Raw genomic sequence first — 21,014 nt, 5'->3', positions numbered from 1 at the left:
CTGCCAATCCCGTATAGTTATAGGTTTCCATTTTGGTGGCGGGATGAAATAATTTTCTCAGCTGTAAGTACTCCGCTTACTTCTAGTTTTCCCAACTACGTTATGCTTTATTTTTAAAATGTTTTCCCCGCTCACATAAGGAGCTTTCAATTTCGGTTATCTCTCCCACACATCATCAACACCCAATGTAAGTTGATGTGATCAAGCTGAATAGGAGTTCCTAGCTCACACACCCTGTTAGATATCTCTCACCAGGTGTGAAATGGGAGGCTTTATTTGGCATCAATTGTTGAATCTTCCTTGTTCGTTCATGCCCTAGAATTTGGGTCCCTAAATGCTCAGCTCCTTCAGCTGCTAACTTTCTGCTCAGGCAGCCTTCTGACAGATATAACTGAATAATTTTCTGATCTTCATGACTGTTAGTATTTTGCACGCTGCAGCTAAATAGAGTCTGTATTGCTTGCCATCATGTTGCAAAGTGAATATTCACCATAGCTTATCATGATGTAAGATCCATCTGGTAGATTTGCTATGAACATTATTTTTCCTTGGACATTAATGGTCAGGTGTCCATATGACTGCAGTCTAGGGAGTTCACCATGGTCAGTCTGTATGTCCAAAGCATTCAGTTTGAAGGCTGGTGGTAAATAAGTCCAGAAGCTCTACACAGATGAGACAGGGGTCTGATCATTCATTGATTGGGGCTGTCCATTCATTTTGGTCAGTGAAAGTCAAGACAAGGTATCAGGAGACACAGATGTATTATGAAAACATGGAGAACTTACTTTGGAGGGTATGAGGCAAGTTAGAATGCAGAAATGACAAAAATTGAGAAGGGAAGAAATTAGATATGTAAGTTGGGGAGACAATAGTGCATTTGCATTTGAGGGCCTGGGGTTCTATGGGAAGGGGGATTATTAATGAATACTACCATCAGGACCTCATTGGAGGACGTTGCAGCACAACTGGGAGCAGGCTAAACTGATGGACCAAGCTGCAGGGGGTAGTGTTGACAGTTTAAATGTAATTCCAGGTGGTGTGTGAGAACATGTGGAGGACCAGTACTGATGGTTTAGTCAGGGAGTGTCAGAAAGGAAGGGACCTAGAGGTGCAGGGAGAGCCAGCCTTGGTGACCAGGCTGAGCCTGAAACTTACTGTGCCAAGGACAATTTGTGTTGCTTTCCAGATTCCAATGACTCATTAATGCACTCTGGAAATGGAAAATAACTGCAAACACACCCAAACTGAATGGGATCCGTGTTTTTCAAGATTGAAGCAGAGGTAATCACAAATAACTTTAAAAGTGCAACTTGACTGGGGTATGGAATTGATTCCTTCTCACCCCTGAATTATAAGAATTCATCAAATGCTATTTTATGAAAGGATGCTGTTTTTGGCAGGATGCAGGCCTGGGAGGAGAAGATGTTAGTACTCATACAATATTAACAACTGTCTCCTGTGTCTCTGTGACATGGCTGTGCTGTATTCCACAGAATAAAGACACACATCATCGTTTCCTATAGATGTCATTCTATGGCCCTCCATATCAGAGTGCTGCACGGAACCGTATGCCGAATTGTCCTGTGAGTGTGACACAAATGTCAACTGTTCACGGTCCTAAGGACCTATTGTGTTTCTTTTGTACCTCTGAGGTTCATTGCAAGTGTGACTGATGGATCCAGCCACAGCAGGGATTATGGTGAGACAGCGACGAAGAGAGATAATGGAGCAACAACTTCCAGCATCTGTCAAGCAACCTCACCATGAAGAGATTGCAGCTGAAGGTTCCCTCAAATGTGCAGGAGGGACAGCAGGGCACAGAGTCTATCATCCTTTAGGTCCTTACATCCAGTTGAGCAAGGTATTATGTTGGCACAGACTGAGGATGCCCTGGGACACTCCACTGTGACTTGAATGTATGTGTGACCATCCCAACTCAGTAGCCATTAAGATGACACTAAAGCTTTAAACAACAGGCTCCTTCCAAGGAAACAGCTTTGTGGGATCTCTCAGTCATGTTACATTATCCAGATCATATCTCAGCAGACTTTATCAATAAAAAAATCTCTATTCCATCAGTGTGCATGTCATCTGTGATCATTGGTCTCACATCTGCAGCAGGTACCCTGGGAGCTGACATGATGCCTATCTCTTAGGGAAGGAATCCCTGCTTCATTACAAGGGTTGGATACATCATAAGGATGGGGACTGTGAATCAAGGGCTACTCTCTGCGACCGTGGCTAATGACAGCATTACAGAAATCCTGACTGGGTTGGTACAATCTATACTTCAACTAAGGCCATGGTGGAGCAGAGCAAAGACCTCTGAAGAAAGAAGAATCTGATATTTAAATTGGCCTGGAGGTGTGACCTTACAATACCTTCTGGACAAATAATATAGTCTAATCCCTGCATCCTGTGCTCTTCACAACTGGTGCAGGCAAAGAGAGGGTGTGATGGAGGCTGAGGAGCTGAGGGAAAGTGGTAGGAGGAGGAAATGAGAACTTTGAGCAGGAGGAATATAATCTTGAGCCTGATGGAACATTACAGCATCAGACACTACAAGCCAGACTGGACTTATTTGACACTTGATTTCAGTAGATGATGAAGGGCGGCTTATGCCCGAAACGTTGACTCTCCTCCTCGGATGCTGCCTGAGCTGCTGTGCTTTTCCAGCACCACCTTTTTCAACTCTGACTCTTGAGCATCTGCAGTCCTCACTTTCTTTCAGTAGGTGAGAGTTAGGTGCATTGATTATTCAGCGTCTGGAAAATTATTGTTGCTCTAAAAGCAAACAGTCCTTTGTTTCTGTTCCAAGAAACATTTGTAGCTTCTGTATATCTGTTTATTGTTCACTTCTACTGCCGCAGAATTAAGGTGAAAGTTTTTTTTAAAAGCTTCCCTTTATGTAATGAATCCACATTGAACAATGATAAGACTCTAGACAGCAATGGGCACAATGGGCAGAGTAGCACTGACTTTGAGAGATGAGATTTAGCTAAGGACAGGTAAGCTTTGATCCTAAACAATGTGAGATTGTGCAGGCAGGTGTTAGTGGTGCCATCTATGTGCCTGAGAAGCAATGGTTTGTGCTTGCTCTCCCTCTATGTGCACGATGAAAGGCATCTCTGGACTGTCCCAGACCTTGACTGGGGCACATGGCTGGGCATTAAACGTGGTGCTGGGAGGTCCTGGCAGTGGCAAGTACTTCCATTTACAGCAAGTGGGAGAATTTGATGAGTAGGGTGCCATAGGGATTTGCTGCAAAGATAAGGAGAGGCACGTTTGGAACCAATCGTGCAAGAAGACCCAGTACGACTTGTAAAGAGAAACTCTTCATAATATTCACCAAAAATTACACTTCATTGAATTCTGGTCAGATTCAATCCTATGTTTTCCTCCACCTTAATACACACAACAGAGAATTACATATCAAACTTAACATTAAACATCTTTCCTCCACTTTTGAACTCAAGCACTAAATAATAATAGTGAGGAAAATGTAATGATGCATTATGAACCTTCACCATAATGCTGTTTTATGTCCTTCTGCTCCACAAAATCAAATTTGTTTTAAGATCTGCAGGAAAGCCTGCAAACAAGAACAATAAGGAAAACCAATGCCATGGTGATTAATACAATCTGGAGATATGGCCAGCTTAAGACAGGACTTTCTCTAGCTAATGCAATTTTTTAAAACGTGTACTAATTTAGCAATTAAAGAATGCTGGTTGGAATGGAGAGTTGTGACTAGCGGTGTTCCTCAGGGATCAGTGCTGGGATCTCTGTTCATGGTGTACATAAATGATTTGGAGAAAAATGTAACTGTCTAATTAGTAAGTTTGCAGATGATACAGAGATTGGTGGAGTTGTGGATATTGAGGAGGATTGTCAGAGAATTCATTAGTATATAGATCAGTTGAAGGCATGGACAGAAAAATGGTAGATAGAGTTTAATCCAGACAAATGTTAGGTGTATTTTGAAAGGTCAAGTACAGATGGAAATTACATCGTGAAAGGCAGAACCCTTAGTATTTTTGATATGCAAAGGGATCTGGCTATGCAGGTCCACAGATTACACAAGGTGACAGAGCAGATTAGCTAAAGGAGTGAAAAAAGCTTATGGCATGCTTGCCTTCATTGGAAGCTGCATTGAGTATCAGGACAGGGAAGTTTTGCTGCAACTTTATGGAACTTCAGTTTGGTCACACTTTGAATATTATGTACAATTCTGGTCACCACACTACCAGAAGGACGTGGGTGCTCTGGAAATGGTCCAGAAAAGATTTACCGGGATGTTGCTTGGTTTGGGAGATTTTAACAATGAAGAAAGGTTGGATAGATGGGTTTGTTTTCACTGGAATGCAGGGGCGATGTTGAGCGACAAACTGATAGAAGTTCAGAAGATTGTGAATAGCATGATAGAATGGGGCTTTTTCCTCGGGTGAAGGGATCCATTACTAGAGGACACAAGTTCAAGGTGTTGGGGGGTGGGGGAGAACAGTTTAAAAGAAATGAGCGAGGCAAATGGTGGTGAGTCCCTGGAACATAAAGCCAGAGGAAGTGGTGGAAATAGACACAATAACGGCATTCAAGAAACACTTGGACGAGTACATGGATAGGAAGAGAATAGATGGATACAGATCCTGGAAGTGAAGACAGTTTTAGTATGGAAGGGCAAAATGTGTCAGCACAGGCTTGGAGGCCTGAAGGACCTGTTTCTGTGCTGCGTTGTTCTTTGTTCTTTATTTACTCCACTTGTACTGGACATAATTTTGTATCAAAATTCCATGATCAATTGTGCTGGTTTAGTTAATTGTGAGTGAATTACACCCTAAAGGCTGATCTAACCAAGCAAAATGTTTAGGAGCAACTATTTAATCATTTTATGATTCAATGAGATTATGAAGGAAGAAGAAGCAGATGAAAAGTAGAGAGAAGCTGGAGGCATTGCAAGGTGGTGTAAATAGAGTTGGGAAAAACATGGTGAATAAACTAGCCTCCCCATGCTGTCAAATCCAGGTTGGCCCACTGGAGGTGAAACTGCAGGTCAACACAAATGCAAATATCATCCTTACCTGTGTTATGAAAGAGTATGATTACTCCCACTGAAGTGGTGCATGCACACATCCCCCCCCATTTCCCTCTGACTAATGCACCTAACACTATGGGCAATTTAGCATGGCCAATTCACCTGACCTACAGGTCTTTGGACTGTGGGAGGAAACCGGAGAACCTAGAGGAAACCCACACAGACAGAGAGAATGTGCAAACTCCACACAAACAGTCACCCATGGCTGGAATTAAATCTGGGACCCTGGTGCTGTGAGGCAGCAGTGCTAACCACTGTGCCACCCCAGATGAATTTTCATTCTGGCCTGGAAGTCGATCCTTGAAAATGTGTTGCTGGAAAAGTGCAGCAGGTCAGGCAGCATCAAAGGAACAGGAGAGTCGACGTTTCAGGCATAAGCCCTCCTCCTGTTTCTTTGATGCTGCCTGACCTGCTGCGCTTTTCCAGCAACACATTTTTAAGCTCTGATCTCCAGCATCTGCAGTCCTCACTTTCTCCTGGAAGTCAATCCTCTCAAGTGACAGCAATCTCTCTTTTGTTCTTGGATGATTCCTTCCTCCAAATTCTGCTCATCTCACTCCCCCTTCTCAGATTGTCACATCTCCGTGTATTTCCTTTAGACTTGCTTAATGGTTTCATACAGACAGTTATTCTCCAATCAGTCTCGAAGATCATTTCAAAATTGAGATAGATACCTCCAATTGAGAAGGGCAAGCAAGTAGAATTACTAACCAATCAGGCCTAGTAATACATTTTCCTTCATATTAGAGCTGAAAGTGTATTGCTGGTTAAAGCGCAGCAGGTCAGGCAGCATCCAAGGAACAGGAAATTCAACGTTTCAGGCACAAGCCCTTCATCAGGAATGAGGAAAGTGTGTCCAGCAGGCTAAGATAAAAGGTAGGGAGGAGGGACTTGGGGGAGGGGCGATGGAGATGTGATAGGTGGAAGGAGGTCAAGGTGAGGGTGATAGGCCGGAGTGGGGTGGGGGTGGAGAGGTCAGGAAGAAAATTGCAGGTTAGGAGGGCGGTGCTGAGTTCGAGGGAGTCAACTGAGACAAGGTGGGGGGAGGGGAAATGAGGAAACTGGAGAAATCTGAGTTCATCCCTTGTGGTTGGAGGGTTCCCAGACGGAAGATGAGGCACTCTTCCTCCAACCGTCGTGTTGTTATGTTCTGGCGATGGAGGAGTCCAAGGACCTGCATGTCCTCGGTGGAGTGGGAGGGAGAGTTAAAGTGTTGAGGCACGGGTGGTTGGGTTGGTTGGTCCGGGCGTCCCAGAGGTGTTCCCTGAAGCATTCCGCAAGTAGGCAGCCCGTCTCCTTCATATTAGAACCCACTTTCTACACTGGGAACTTGGTCTTGACTGTAAGAATTTCAGCTTCAGAAACAAAGTGAAAGATAAACGTTTGCAATCTTCAATAAATTGGGCTCCAATTGTTTTGGCTAGGAACCTGGAAAGCACACCAAATCAATCCACTTTGTCTAAAAGCAATTTAGTTATAATGCCTATATTATGTTAACTCACTTTTCAAGGAAACAGAGATACAGTAATGCATTTGAACAGTGTCCTTGCATTCCTGGAGTCTAGCTGAATCTAGCCAGGGCATTGTAATAAAGCTTGTCTCTCAAGGAAGGTTAAACTTCTAAAAATGTCCTGAACTAGTCTGGGTGTATTTTCCAGTTGATTTGAGTCCACAACACAGAAATCCACTTAAATTAGTGAAGTTTCTGATTTAGATTATTTTCAGATAGGTTCCGGCCCAAAAATAGCCCTTTCTGAAAATTCTGTTATGCTTCTAGTTGGGCTGCACCATTTAATATTTGTCATGTGGTTATCTTTAATTTTCTGACAAACTCTTTTGTGTTGTACATGTTTCTTCCCTGGATACAATCACCATTTTAGACACCTCACAGTTCATAGATGTGGTTGAATGTTTTTTAGTTCAGGACACTCCCCACAGAATCAGTGTTTCATTTAGAGAGGGTTTAATGGCAGAAGAATTGCTCGATAAAACACAGTTCTTTGATTAATTTGATTAGTTTTGCAGCTAAACATGTTTATCCAGGGTATTTTAAGCAATAGTATAGGTACTCAGGAGCTGATGGTAATCTTAAAAGCAACACTTGGCTGGAGCGCTCATCTGCAACAATTGTTAGTGGTTTCCGTAAGAATTAAGTTGAGCACTTAGGGAACAAATGTGGTCATTAAGTGCATCTGTTAACAGAAATTATTCTGCGTAAGTAAGCTGCTAGTAGATGAACGAGTCTGCTGAGGATCATATGGACCTATGAAATGTTTGACTCCTCTGTGCATTACAAAAGAGCAATTTACAGCCATGGTAACAAGGGAAGCCATCCATTCTGAATTATTAAATATTGAAAACTCAACTTAAATGAGCATGACAACTTTCACCAAAGGTAAAAAAAAATCTGCAATTTTATGTGGCATGATTTACCTGCTGGAAGTCTCTGACATTGACCAAATCACAGTATTCAGGCTGTTGGAAGGTTAACACCAGGAGATTTACTGAATACATAAGCAAAGATGACCCTTGAGCCAGCTTGCTGGTGGGTCTGCCTGTATGTGAATGACAGCTGCATCAGTACATGGCAGTGCATTGAAGTGTCAGCCAGATTGCTTGCATGCAATGTTCTATCACATGGTGTAACACCACTGTATTGGATGCTCATAGTGACATTAAATCACAGAAGTCACCAAGGAGTGGTAATCACTGGGCACTCAGTCCTTCATCTGTGGACCTTTGGTGTCATCATTGCTGGTAGCTACCTCAGCCTGCTTCTGTTTCAGCTCTGGGTTTTGACGTCACTTCCAGCTTGCTAAGCATCTGGGAGATATGAAGACGGGTTACGAAAGTGTCACCTGTGTTCCACTCATTGCTTGCTCATGTCCCCAGTTTTGAGTTCTGTGAATTGGCAGAGAAAAAGAGAAGTATATTATGTTTCTTCACAGGATGATATGCTATATTGCCCCTCTGTCAATGCTTCTTTAGAGTCATAGAGTCATGCAGCATGGAAACAGATACTTTGGTCTAACTGGTCCATGCTGACCACAAACCCAAACTAAAATAGTCCCACTTGCCTGTGTTTGGTCCATATCCCTCCGAACACCAGCTTTACAAGACTGTCCTGACAGTTCCAGATAATGAGGTAAAAACAATGACTGCAGATGCTGGAAACCAGATTCTGGATTAGTGGTGCTGGAAGAGCACAGCAGTTCAGGCAGCATCCAACGAGCAGCGAAATTGACATTTTGGGCAAAAGCCCTTCATCAGGAATGAAGGCAGTGAGCCTGAAGCGTGGAGAGATAAGCTAGAGGAGGGTGGGGGTGGGGAGAAAGTAGCATAGAGTACAATAGGTGAGTGGGGGAGGGGATGAAGGTGATAGGTCAGGGAGGAGAGGGTGGAGTGGATAGGTGGAAAAGGAGATAGGCAGGTAGGACAAGTCCGGACAAGTCATGGGGACAGTGCTGAGCTGGATGTTTGGAACTAGGGTGAGGTAGGAGAAGGGGAAATGAGGAAACTGTTAAAGTCCACATTGATGCCCTGGGGTTGAAGTGTTCCGAGGCGGAAAATGAGGTGTTCTTCCTCCAGGCGTCTGGTGGTGAGGGAGCGGCGGTGAAGGAGGCCCAGGACCTCCATGTCCTCGGCAGAGTGGGAGGGGGAGTTGAAATGTTGGGCCACGGGGCGGTGTGGTTGATTGATGTGGGTGTCCCGGAGATGTTCCCTAAAGCGCTCTGCTAGGAGGCACCCAGTCTCCCCAATGTAGAGGAGACCGCATCGGGAGCAACGGATACAATAAATGATATTAGTGGATGTGCAGGTAAAACTTTGATGGACGTGGAAGGCTCTTTAAGGGCCTTGAATAGAGGTGAGGGAGGAGGTGTGGGTGCAGGTTTTACAGTTCCTGCGGTGGCAGGGGAAAGTGCCAGGATGGGAGGGTGGGTTGTAGGGGGGGGCATAGACCTGACCAGGTAGTCACAGAGGGAACGGTCTTTGCGGAAGGCAGAAAAGGGTGGGGAGGCAAATATATCCCTGGTGGTGGGGTCTTTTTGGAGGTGGCGGAAATGTCGGCGGATGATTTGGTTCATGCGAAGATTGGTAGGGTAGAAGGTGAGCACCAGGGGCATTCTGTCCTTGTTATGGTTGGAAGAGTGGGATCTGAGGGCAGAGGTGCGGGATGTGGACGAGATGCGTTGGAGGTCATCTTTAACCACGTGGGAAGGGAAATTGTACTTGGAAGACCACTTGGAAGTTCAGACCAAGGAGGGTCCACTTGACTTTATCAAGGAGTCCTTCTGCCGAGGACATGGAGGTCCTGGGCCTCCTTCACCGCCCCTCCCTCACCACCAGACGTCTGGAGGAAGAACGCCTCATCTTCTGCCTCGGAACACTTCAACTCCAGGGCATCAATGTGGACTTCAACAGTTTCCTCATTTCCCCTTCCCCCACCTCGCTCTAGTTCCAAATTTCCAGCTCAGCACTGTCCCCATGACTTGTCCAGACTTGTCCTACCTGCCTATCTCCTTTTTCCACCTATCCACTCCACCCTCTCCTCCCTGACCTATCACCTTCATCCCCTCCCCCACTCACCCATTGTACTCTATGCTACTTTCTCCCCACCCCCACCCTCCTCTAGCTTATCTCTCCACACTTCAGGCTCTCTGCCCTTATTCCTGATGAAGGGCTTTTGCCCGAAACGTCAATTTCACTGCTCCTTGGATGCTGCCTGAACTGCTGTGCTCCTCCAGCACCACTAATCCAGTACCAGATAATGGTCATTTTGCAGTTTTCAGCCAGATTCTATTGTGACTGAGTCTCCTCTCAGGACACTACAGAGGTTGTCTGACCCTCCACCTCCAACCAGATCCTACCTGACAACCCCCTCCAATCCCCAAGACCACTTGGAAGTTCAGGCCAAGGAGGGTCCACTTGACTTCATCAAGGAGTCCTTCAGCATGTGAGGACTCTCCAAACACATCAGTCACCTGACCAAGCCTCCTGGGTCAAAGGACTCGATGCTGGGCAGGCTCCCTCCACTAGAACTGCAGAAACTGGGAATACACTGAGTGGTGTTGAGAGAGAAAAAGAAAAGATAACCTTTCAAGCGCACTTTGGTGGCATGGAGTGATATTGTACTATATATCGATACTCATGCTTCCATCTATATTAATGATTTGGAAAAACGTCTGTTTGTTTGTCTCTCTCTGTTTAGTCGCATATGTAACAATATCAACATGATGCCTAATATTATATCCTTACATGGTTTGGTATCTATGTTGAGGGTTGAAAAGTGTGACACTGGAAAAGCACAGTAGGTCAGGCAGCATCTAAGGAGCAGGAGAGCAATTTAAAATGAAAGTCAGTGAACTAAAAATAATTGAATGTTCTAGAATGCTACCATCTCTCTTTTCCACTTACTTCACCTGGTCCCTTCAACTGCAATTACTTTGGATTTTGTTTGTAGGAATTAGGTCATATCATATAATTTCATAACTGAGAGGTTCAAGTAAGTAAACAGCTTTTCAACTTTTCATTGTGTAAAAGCTTTGCAGGTTGGTTTTGTGTCTTTACGTATACAGTTACATAACCATAGAGGCCGACAGCACAGAAAGGCACCTTTCAGCCCATCAAGTCTATGCCAATCAAAAGCAATCATTCTTGTTCCATTTTCAGAACATTCCTGATGAAGGGCTTATGCCCAAAATGTCAATTTTCCTGCTCCTTGGATGCTGCCTGACCTGTTGTGCTTTTTCAGTGCCACACTTTTTGACTCTGAACTGCATCTGCAGTCCTCACTTTCTCCTATCTATGTTGAGAGCTAGTTGCAGTTTGTGCAAGCAAGTGGAACCAAGTGTATGTGGTGCAACAGCTTGCACTGTTGTTCCTCATCCTCAAACATTCCTATCCTTTCCTGAGCCGTGTCCAAAAGTGCTACTGTGAATGACGTGGTCAGCAGTGTCTGGAGCAGGGAAATGTACAAATCACAGGAAGCCAATGTATGAGAATTAGTGGGCGGCACGGTGGCACAGTGGTTGGCACTGCTGCCTCACAGAGCCTGAGACCCGGGTTCAATTCCCGACTCAGGCGACTGACTGTGTGGAGTTTGCACGTTCTCCTCGTGTCTGCGTGGATTTCCTCCGGGTGCTCCGGTTTCCTCCCACAGTCCAAAGGTGTGCGGGTCAGGTGAATTGGCCATGCTAAATTGCCCGTAGTGTTAGGGAAGGGGTAAATATAGGGGTATGGGTGGGTTGCGCTTCAGCAGGTCAGTGTGGACTTGTTGGGCCGAAGGGCCTGTTTCCACACTGTAAGCAATCTAATCTAATCTAATATAATTGTCTGAGATTAGGGCCCCTGCAGACCTGCATTCTGTTCAGTGCATGGGTCTACATGTAATTTTGTGCCATCTGAAGGGCCTTGTGTTGGTGGGCCTTGCATCCCCTCTCTCACAGACAGTTTCCTGCCTGGTGTGACTGCAGCTATTTTCTTTCCTGTTCTGTACTTTTGATTTTTGCCAATCCAAAGGAAGGCAACAGTGAGCGATTTTTGGCCAGTGGCTTCAGCCTGTGGCTCAATGGGTCAGTGAGGACCCAAACATTCAGATCCACTTTCTGATAACCCATCTTGTGAATTCTGTAGGCCCAGCACCACCCCAGGTGCCCAGCAACCTGTCTGTGTGCATATGTTCACCATTCCAGCCTATTCCCTTCTGTATACTGCCCACCCCCACCACCCCAAAAACCGAGATGCTCCTGACCATTGACAACCCCCCATCTCCACCCCAACTCCTTCATATACCTGTTTGCATACATGCTTTACCATGTTCCTCCCAACAAATATAGTTGAACCCCCTTCCCACCACACAATTGCCATCCACCTTTCCTCCCTACCTGCAGACCCCACTCCCCATAAATAAGTCCTCAAGTTAGCAGACCCCCTTGTCCTCCCAATAGCCTTATTTCCGATTTCTCTGGACTGACCTCACAGATCAACCATGACCCTTGAGTGATCTAACCAGACAGGCCTTGACTGATGCCTGTATATGTCCCCACACTAAAACCCTTTTATTGAATAAGAGGAACAGTGAACCTCCACACTCATGTTTAGACAGTAAGCACTCAAAGAATAAAGAACACATAAATGAAAAGGACAGCTTTGTCTTTGTGATGGCAAATGTATTTTTCAATTGAAGTGATTCATGTCATAAAGCAATTCCAATGAAGCTAAATTAGGTCACTTTCAAAAACTTGAAATAACTTAAATTGTCATCCCTAATTGGTTTTGATATTTTATATAAAAGCATTGCAACTTCAACTGCTCAGTTTAGGTTTGAAATAAAAGTCAGTGAACTACAAAGAATCTAATGTTTTAGAATGCTATCACCTCTCTCTTTCATTTACTTTACCAGATCCCTTCAACTGGAATTCATTTGGATTTTTTTCAGAAATTAGGCCATAGCATATCATTTCATAACTGAGAGGTTCAAGCAAGTAAACGTTTTTTCAACCTTTCATTGTGTGAAAGCTTTGCAGGTTGATTTTGTGTCTTTATGTATACAGTTACATAACCATAGAGGCCGACAGCACAGAAAAGCACCTTTCAGCCCATCAAGTCTATGCCAATCAAAAACAAGCACTGAATCATTCTCATTCCATTTTCCGGCAAATGACCTTGAATGCCTTGGTATTAGTAGTGCACATCAAAATACTACTTAAGTGTTATGCAGATCTCTGCCTCTACCACCCTTAACAGTCAATGAGTTCAGATTCCCTCACTCTCTGAGTGAAATAAGATTTCTCACATCTTCTCTAAACCTCCTGCCCTTTACATTAAATCTATGCCCCCTGGTCATTGATCCCTCCACCAAGGGGAAATGTTCCTTCCTGTCTGTCCTATCTACACCCTTCGTAATTTCATAGATGTACATCATGCACGCTCTCAATTTCCTCTGCTCCGATGAAAGCAAATCCAGTCTATACAACCTCTGCACAACTAAAACTCTCCAGCCCAGGCAATATCCTGGTATTGCCTTCTCCAGTGCAATCAAATCCCCCTGTGGGTATGTTCGCTGAGCTGGCAAGTTGATTTGCAGACAGTTCGTCCCCTGTCTAGGTGACATCCTCAGTGCTTTGGAGCCTCCTGTGAAGTGCTGCTGTACTGTGCCTTCTGGAATATTTTTGGTTCTTTTCCTGCTGCTTCCATTTGCCAGTTCCGGTTGTTCATTCAAGTGGCCGGTATATTGGGTCTAGGGTCAATGTGTTTGTAGATAGAGTCTGTGGATGAGTGTCATGCTTTTAGAAATTCTCTGGCTGTCCTCTGTTTATCTTGTCCTATGATCAGCCCTCCCCACTGACCTATCATAATCACGCCCCAACCTGCATCTACCTATCATCTTCCCAGCTACCTTCACCCCACCCCCAACCTCCTATTTATTTCTCAGCTCCCTTCCCCCCTCACATTCCTGATGAAGGGCTTATGCCAGAAACGTCGACTCTCCTGCTCCTCGGATGCTGCCTGACCTGCTGTGCTTTTCCAGCACCACACCTTTTGACTCTGATTTTCCACTTTCTCCTTGTCCTATGATCGTTGTGTTGTCCCAGTCAGATTTGTCATCCTTGTTGTCTGTGTGTATGGCTACTGGGGACAGCTGGTCATAGCGTTTAATGGCTAGTTGGTGTTCGTGGATGCGGATTGCTAGTTGTCTGCCTGTTTGTCCTACATAGTATTTCATGCAGTCTTTGCATGGAATCTTGTAAACTATGTTTGTCTTGCACATGATGGGTATGGGATCTTTTGTCCTGGTGAGTTATTGTCTGAGCGTGGCTGCCAGTTTAAGGGCTGTCATGTATCCCAGTGGTTAGAGAAGCCTGGCTGTCAGTTCTGAGATCATTTTCATACAAGTTAGTGTGATTACTGTGTTGGGTCGTGGCATGTCCTCGTCACATTGTTTGCCTGGTAGGCATCTGCGGATGAAGTTGCAGGGATATCCATTCTTGGTGACGACTCTGTGGAGGTGTTCTTCTTCCCTTCACGGGTCGGGAGTGCTGCAGTGAGTTGTTCAAAATGACTGCAGGGTCCTAATGCAGCTTCTCTAATGCATTCTCTCAAACAAACCCACAACGACAGCAACCAGAACCATTATTATGCAAAATCTTGATTCCCCCTTTTAATGTGGATTCCACATTATGTATCTTTCTACATTGTCTCAGTTTACAAATTCACCATTTAGTATATTAAATGCTCACAGCATCTGCCAATATAAGGAATGGAGTTTCAAGTATGTTTTCTTTGTATAAATAAGCTCAAAAATACAGAAAGCAGGATTTCCAATTGCCCTTTTGCTGTGGCCTGGTATCATGCTACATACAAGGAGTGTCACTAAATCCCTGCAGTGTGGAAGCAGGCTATTCAGTCCATCAAGTCTACATTGACCCTCCAAAGAGCATTTCACCCAAGTCGACCCTCCTAGCTCTGCATTCCCCATAGCTAATCCGTCGAACCTAAATATCCCTGGACACAATAGAGCAAGTTAGCATGGCCAATACACCTAACCCTTTAAACTCTGGAAGGAAACCGGAGCATCTGGAAGAAACCAATGTAGACACAGGAAGAATGTAGACACAGGAAGAATGTCCACACAGACAATCACCCAAGGCTGGAATTGAACCTGGGTCCCTAGCATTGTCACCAGCAATGAGCTACCATGACACCCCGAGAGATAGAATGCTTTAGAATAAGGTAATTTTGTAAGTTATGACTAGAATAAATTATCCTTGGGGGCAGTAATATTTTCAAAGTCTCACTGCTCCTTTAATGGAATTGAGGAACTGCAGACTAGTCCTGAGCTTCAACGACCATTAGTTAACGCGTTACACATTTCAGAGATGATATGCGATAGTCCTCCACTTGAGTCAAGGAGGGTACCAGTGAAAATCACAATAGTCACTTATCCATGGGATCCCATTTTTGTCATGTATTTTCTCAAATTGATCTGGTCCTATGAACAAATTACCAGGAAATTAACAAGAAAGTGAAATTTTAATTTAAAAATCACAGCTGAAGCCGAAGTGAGCTGGAACAGTATCAGCTTCCCAGTTCGAAAGAACTGTAATCTGGGCAAGAGGAGGAAAGGTAAAGTCACCGTAGTCTTACCAGACCCTCTGGCTGCTCTCTCATTAGACAGAGACGACTAGTGGAGTTTAACCTGAGGATCGCCATGGTCCTTCAGGGTAACCTCAGCTCGTGCAGGAATTGAACCCAGGTTGTTGCTGTCACTTTGCATCACAAACCAGCTGTCCAGCCCAGTGATCACAACAGACTCCCTACTTATGTTCCTGCTGTGTGCACACAGCCTCTCCAAGATTGTGTGCATGGGGATGAGCATGCTGGCTGTGTCACTGGTTTCAGGTTCTGGCAGGCAGTGTCATGAGGAAATGCTGCCTGAACTGCTGTGCTCTTCCAGTACCACTGATCCAGGCAGTGTCATGTACAGCCTTGGAAGCTCATATATCTGAAAAGAAAATGGATGCAACCACACTAATATGCCTTCAACAGGCCCATCTTTTCTCTAATCTCTTTCACTATTCATACATCTTGGTGTAGTTCTAGGTTATGCAGCAGGGGTGAAGGGGCCCCACTCAGCATTAAGCCCGTTGGCACTGGAGGCTTGCTGTGGTAACTCCAGGGTCATTTGTATCTAGGCAGCCTTGATGGACTAATAGTGCTGATAGGGTCAAAGGGAGGGGTAAGCAATGTGAATGTGGAGGTCCAACCACTGCTGGAGTACCCTGAGAGGAGACTCGTGAGGGACCTATGTGTGGTACTGCCTGTCTCCTTGTGAAGAAGGTGCACATGGAGTATGTGCCAGGCTTCTTCTCTCCCTGTTGCCATGCTATCAGTCCTGAGGATTAATGTCTGGGAAAATGGAGTACAGGTCTGTGTGTGTATATCTAACAGATCCTGAAATGATTGTGTTTTTGAGCCATTGCTTCCCAAATACCTGTTTGCCATTTATTTACCACCTTGTACATTTGGATAGAGTTCCTGATTGTTTTTCATGAACTATTTGATGATACTGAAGGTTAATTCAGCTAGCTCCCTTGACAGTTCAATGAGTGATTTTGAAGTGTTGGTAAGCTTTTCCTTTGAGCCCTGTGCAGTGGTAGTTCGTGGTGACTTTACAACATGACCACCAATAGCTCTATCCAGTGCTATAAGGCCATCCTTTGGAGCAAATTTGAATACATTTTACATTGAATCAAAGTTAAATTTGAGCTTAACGTTCATTAAAACACATAGATATCGAAGGCCTAGTTTTTCATATGAGGATGAAAATCAAAGACATATCATGGTCAATCCAATAATCCTCAAGTCCACTTTCCTGCCTTTTCCCCATAATTCTTAATTACCTTGGTGATTAAAAAAATGTCTTTCTCAGCCTTGAATACTCTTAATTACCCCTCATCAATATCTTAACTGAGTCAGCCCTTTATTCTGAGCCTTTGGCCCTAGATTCTTCCACCAGGGGGAAACAACCTCTCTGCACTTACCATGTCAAGTCCCTTAAGAATCTTGTATGTTTAACAATGACATAACCTCGTTTATTCATGCATTCTCAGATACAGTTTGTAATGTTTGTCTCACTGGTCATCATGAACTCTTCATTATAAGTTAGTGGAGCCACCAACATATGTATTTCCCCTTTCAGGCTGAGGAAGAGAGAGACGATATGGAACGGGTAAAACTTGACAACAAGCGGATTCTCTTCAACTTACTTCCAGCACATGTTGCACAACATTTTTTGTTATCCAATCCACGAAATATGGTGAGAGAAACCTGAGTATTGAAATCATCTTGCTACTTCAACAAATGATTGTTCTTTGAAATGTCAGCAAGGTTTTGATCGCACTGTACATAACAGATCCACAGGATTGACTGTGAGTTTTGTTTAACTGAACAGTGGGGTAATTCTCTATTTGATTCAGGATTTATTTCTTATTTTGAATTGATTTTTAAATAAAAATCAAGAAAAGTGCACCTGGCAATGAAAGTACTTTTGTCGCAGCATGTTTATTTTGTTCTGCCTTATCTAAAACCCATTGAAAATATTCATTCAAGGAGAGAGAGCTTATTGAAATAAAATACCAAATTACTTTATTAAACATGAATGATTTCCAAGAAGACTGATTCTAAGAATTTGTAACTTAATTTAAGACCTATGCAGGGATTAGTCATTAGCTTTGCCTATTTCTTACATAGAATCTTCGTGCTTTCTGACGATTTGCTATTTTTAGCAGTGTAATCCCCAGAGTACCAGCTAGAGGGCCAGGTTTCAATATCAGCTTTGATACAGTTGTTAACCCTCTCATGTGTGAGTTTTTTTTATCCACCTCTTGAATATGCAGCCATGTCTGTCATTTTGCTGCTATCACTTTGGTTAGAGTTTCAAAAAATTAAATAACACAATAATTATTTTTGTGGACATATATTTATGTCTGTAATGCGATAAAATATAAAATTTTGATTTAAAGTATATAACCTTTTGTATTAACATTTAATGGTCACAAATAGACCTGAAGTCTTCAAGAGCAAGTAAGCCCTGAAATTAGTTTGAGACAGAAATGAAGAGAAAAAGTACTGTTTGCTGATGATGCAAAGCTAGATGGGAACGCAGACTGTGAAGTGGACACAAAAAGAGTTTTAGAGGCATACGGATGGGTTAAGCAAGTCAGTAACAAGATGGCGGACAGAATGCAACATGAGAGAGTGAGGCTTTCCACTTTGGTTGCAAGAATAGAAAAACAGAATATTTTTTAGATAATATGAAACTTTTAAATGTCAATGTTCTGAGGGTACCTGTTTGTACTGAATAAAGGAAGATATCGTGGCATGCAGGTAAAATAAGCAATTAGAATGGCAAATGATATGGTGGTATTTATTAAGATGATTGGAATGCAAAAACAAAGAATTACTACAATTGCACAGAACTTGGGTGAAAGTGCCCCTTTGGTCTCTCTATTTAAGGAAGACCACTGGTCTTGGTGAAACAAAGGTTCACAAGTTTACTTCCTGGGATGAGAAGGTTATTCTTAAATAAGCATCTGATTAAATCAGGTCCATATTCCTCAAAGTTTAGAAGAATGAGAGTTGATCTCATTAAAATATACAAGATTTTGAAGGATCTTGATATGGTAAACAATGGGACGGTGTTTCTCCTGAATGGAGAATGTAAAGCAAAAGGTCACAGTTCCAAGATAAAGGCCCAATAACTGAGGAATGAAATGAGAAGGAAGGTGTTCTCTCAAAGAGTTGTGAATCTTTCAAATTCTCTATCCCAGAGGGTTATGAGTCACTCAGCATTGAACGTGTTTAAGGTTTGAAAGCCATTTTTGTTTTGGCCTTTTTGGAAATCACGTGATATGGGAACATGCAAGAAAGTGAGGGAGGTTGATGCCAAAGATCAGCCATGATTGTCCTGAATGGCTGTGCAAGTTTGATGCATCATATGATCTCCTGCACATGTTATAATGTATTCATTCACCTTTAACATAGAGTCATAGAGATGTACAGCATGGAGACAGACCCTTCAGTTCAACTCATCCATGCCAACCAGATATCCTAACCGAATCTAGTCTTATTTTCCAGCATTTGGCTCACATCTCTCTCAACCCTTCCAATTCATATACCCATCCAGATGCCTTTTAGATGTTATAATTTTACCAGCCTCCATAGTCTCCTCTGGCAGCTCATTCTATACACATACCATCCTCTGCATGAACAAGTTGCCCCTTAGGTCGCTTTTACATTTTTCCCCTCTCACCCTAAACCTATGCCCTCTAGTTCTGGACTCCCCCCACCAAATACATCCTTGCTGTCATCTGTTAAATCCAGTTTTTAAAGTGGCGATCAATTTTGTTGCAAATTATCTTCTCATAGTCTGACTGGCCTGTAGCTAGTGGGTTTATATTTCTTCCATTTTTCTTTTGAATGGGGATATAACATCTGTACAGTACAGAAGTAATGATCAATACTTGGTGAGGGTTGACAGTTATTGTAGTTGAAGAAATGATATGATTTCAGATTTAGTTCATCCTAGATCAAGAAATATTAAACCATTTAAGATTCCGCATTGATCTCGAAGTACTACTGTAACTGCGAGTACCTCTACTGGATCAGTGCAATAACTACAATGCTATTATCCCTCTTCCAGTTACATCTATATACTTTGAAATTAACCACATATGAAACAGCACAGTCGTAATACATTGAACTGTCTACAGCAATACAGAGAAAAAGTCCAAGGTCTTGAACTCCACGTAGCAGATTCTTGATTGTTAGACATAATTCCTCTCTCTGACAATCCTATTTTATGTTTGCGAATATATTTGCAGATACCAATGATCCAGATGATGCACCATTAAAAATTGACTAATTATTGTGCATGCTGAATTATTTTGGCATACCTAATATTAAGCCAGTTTTTAAAAAAATTTACTAATTTTGCAACTTTATTTTTCTTTCACAGTGTACATCTGATAGTTCTTTTTGATTTTTAGATATTTCACAAAATTTGATTAAATATATTTGAGAGATAGCTCTGCTTTTGTGTATGTCCTGAGACGTCAGCAAGAGCAAACTGTTTTATCCTTGGCATATTCTCAAGACGACACATATGTTCTCTCCTCTTTTTCAAAAATACATTTGATCTAATGTTAAACTTAATCTCTGTGTGTTGTTCATTGCAGGACCTCTACTACCAGTCATATTCACAAGTGGGTGTGATGTTTGCCTCAATTCCCAATTTTAATGACTTTTATATTGAGCTTGATGGTAATAACATGGGAGTTGAATGCTTACGCCTCTTGAATGAAATAATAGCCGACTTCGATGAGGTACATTTAGTTCTACATTAACCTTTTCTATTTGATAAAAGTATAAATTCATAACATATATGATCAGAACTCTTATTTAGTGACTCTCAAATGTATTTCCATTTTTTTGTGTAAAAGTTAATGGACAAGGAATGCTATAAGGATATAGAGAAAATCAAAACAATTGGCAGCACTTACATGGGAGCAGTTGGACTTGTACCCACAACTGGAACAAAGGTGAGTAATCATGGTATTTTAGGTTTATCGGTTAATGATCAATCATTATTTTCAAGCACTCATAGCAAAAAAACAGTCAAATAGTTACATGTCTTTATCCTGAAAATTTAAAGATCAACCAAAAATATCGAGGAGCGATGGAGGAAAATAATGCACAGATACAAACCAATCCCGAATGAGTTTTTCAATGCAATTACATAGCAAATTGGATTTGGCTTTCCTGTTTGACTTGTATTGATAGATTCTCTCATTGCTGTGCTTGCAGTTATAGACAAAAACAAACATAGATGCTGGAATGCAAAGTAGACAAGCAGGAGACTGAAGAACACAGCAAGCCAGGCAGCATCAGGAGGCAGAGTAGTTGACGTTTCAGATCGAATTCTTCTTCAGCAATTTCTGAAGAAGGGTTATACTGAAATGTCGACTTCTCCACTTCCTGGTGCTTGCAGCTATGCCATGTAAATCCTCTCAGGTTCATAGGCAAACTTAACTTGGCAATTATGAGTAAAGAAAAGGATTCTGCATGTGCATCCTGTTAATGAATGGTTTCTCATTGCACTTCATTTTAATTTAAGTTTGAGCTTTCTAAATGCAAGTTGTTTTGAATGGAGACTGTCCTTCCAGGTTTGGGTACTCTTATATTCTGCTAATAGTTTCTACTAAGGAGTTGTCTTGTATGCTGGAACTGTCGTTATTGCTATGTTGGAAAGCATCATTTGTATGAGTATAGATAACATACATCAACAAAAGTATAATTCAGAATGAAACACCGCACAGATATGAAAGGCCTTGGTCATCTATTCTATTTGGGCGGCATGGTG

General features: G+C 42.7%; 1 protein-coding gene across 1 annotated transcript in view; it reads left to right on the top strand.

Annotated features, from left to right (window-relative positions):
• LOC132816069 (adenylate cyclase type 1-like) overlaps positions 1-21,014 on the top strand; it is a 294,971-nt gene that overhangs the window by 236,839 nt on the left and 37,118 nt on the right. Inside the window, exons 15-17 of the mRNA XM_060825498.1 lie at positions 16,794-16,910; positions 19,831-19,977; positions 20,095-20,193. Of these exons, the coding sequence (XP_060681481.1) occupies positions 16,794-16,910; positions 19,831-19,977; positions 20,095-20,193 (363 nt within the window). The remainder of the gene's footprint in view (positions 1-16,793; positions 16,911-19,830; positions 19,978-20,094; positions 20,194-21,014) is intronic.

The sequence above is a fragment of the Hemiscyllium ocellatum genome, chromosome 5 (genome assembly GCF_020745735.1).
Source record: "Hemiscyllium ocellatum isolate sHemOce1 chromosome 5, sHemOce1.pat.X.cur, whole genome shotgun sequence".
In the NCBI taxonomy this organism is placed as follows: Eukaryota; Metazoa; Chordata; class Chondrichthyes; order Orectolobiformes; family Hemiscylliidae; genus Hemiscyllium; species Hemiscyllium ocellatum.
The sequence above is the reverse complement of the archived record's forward strand: the minus strand, read 5'-3'. Positions and strand labels throughout refer to the sequence as shown.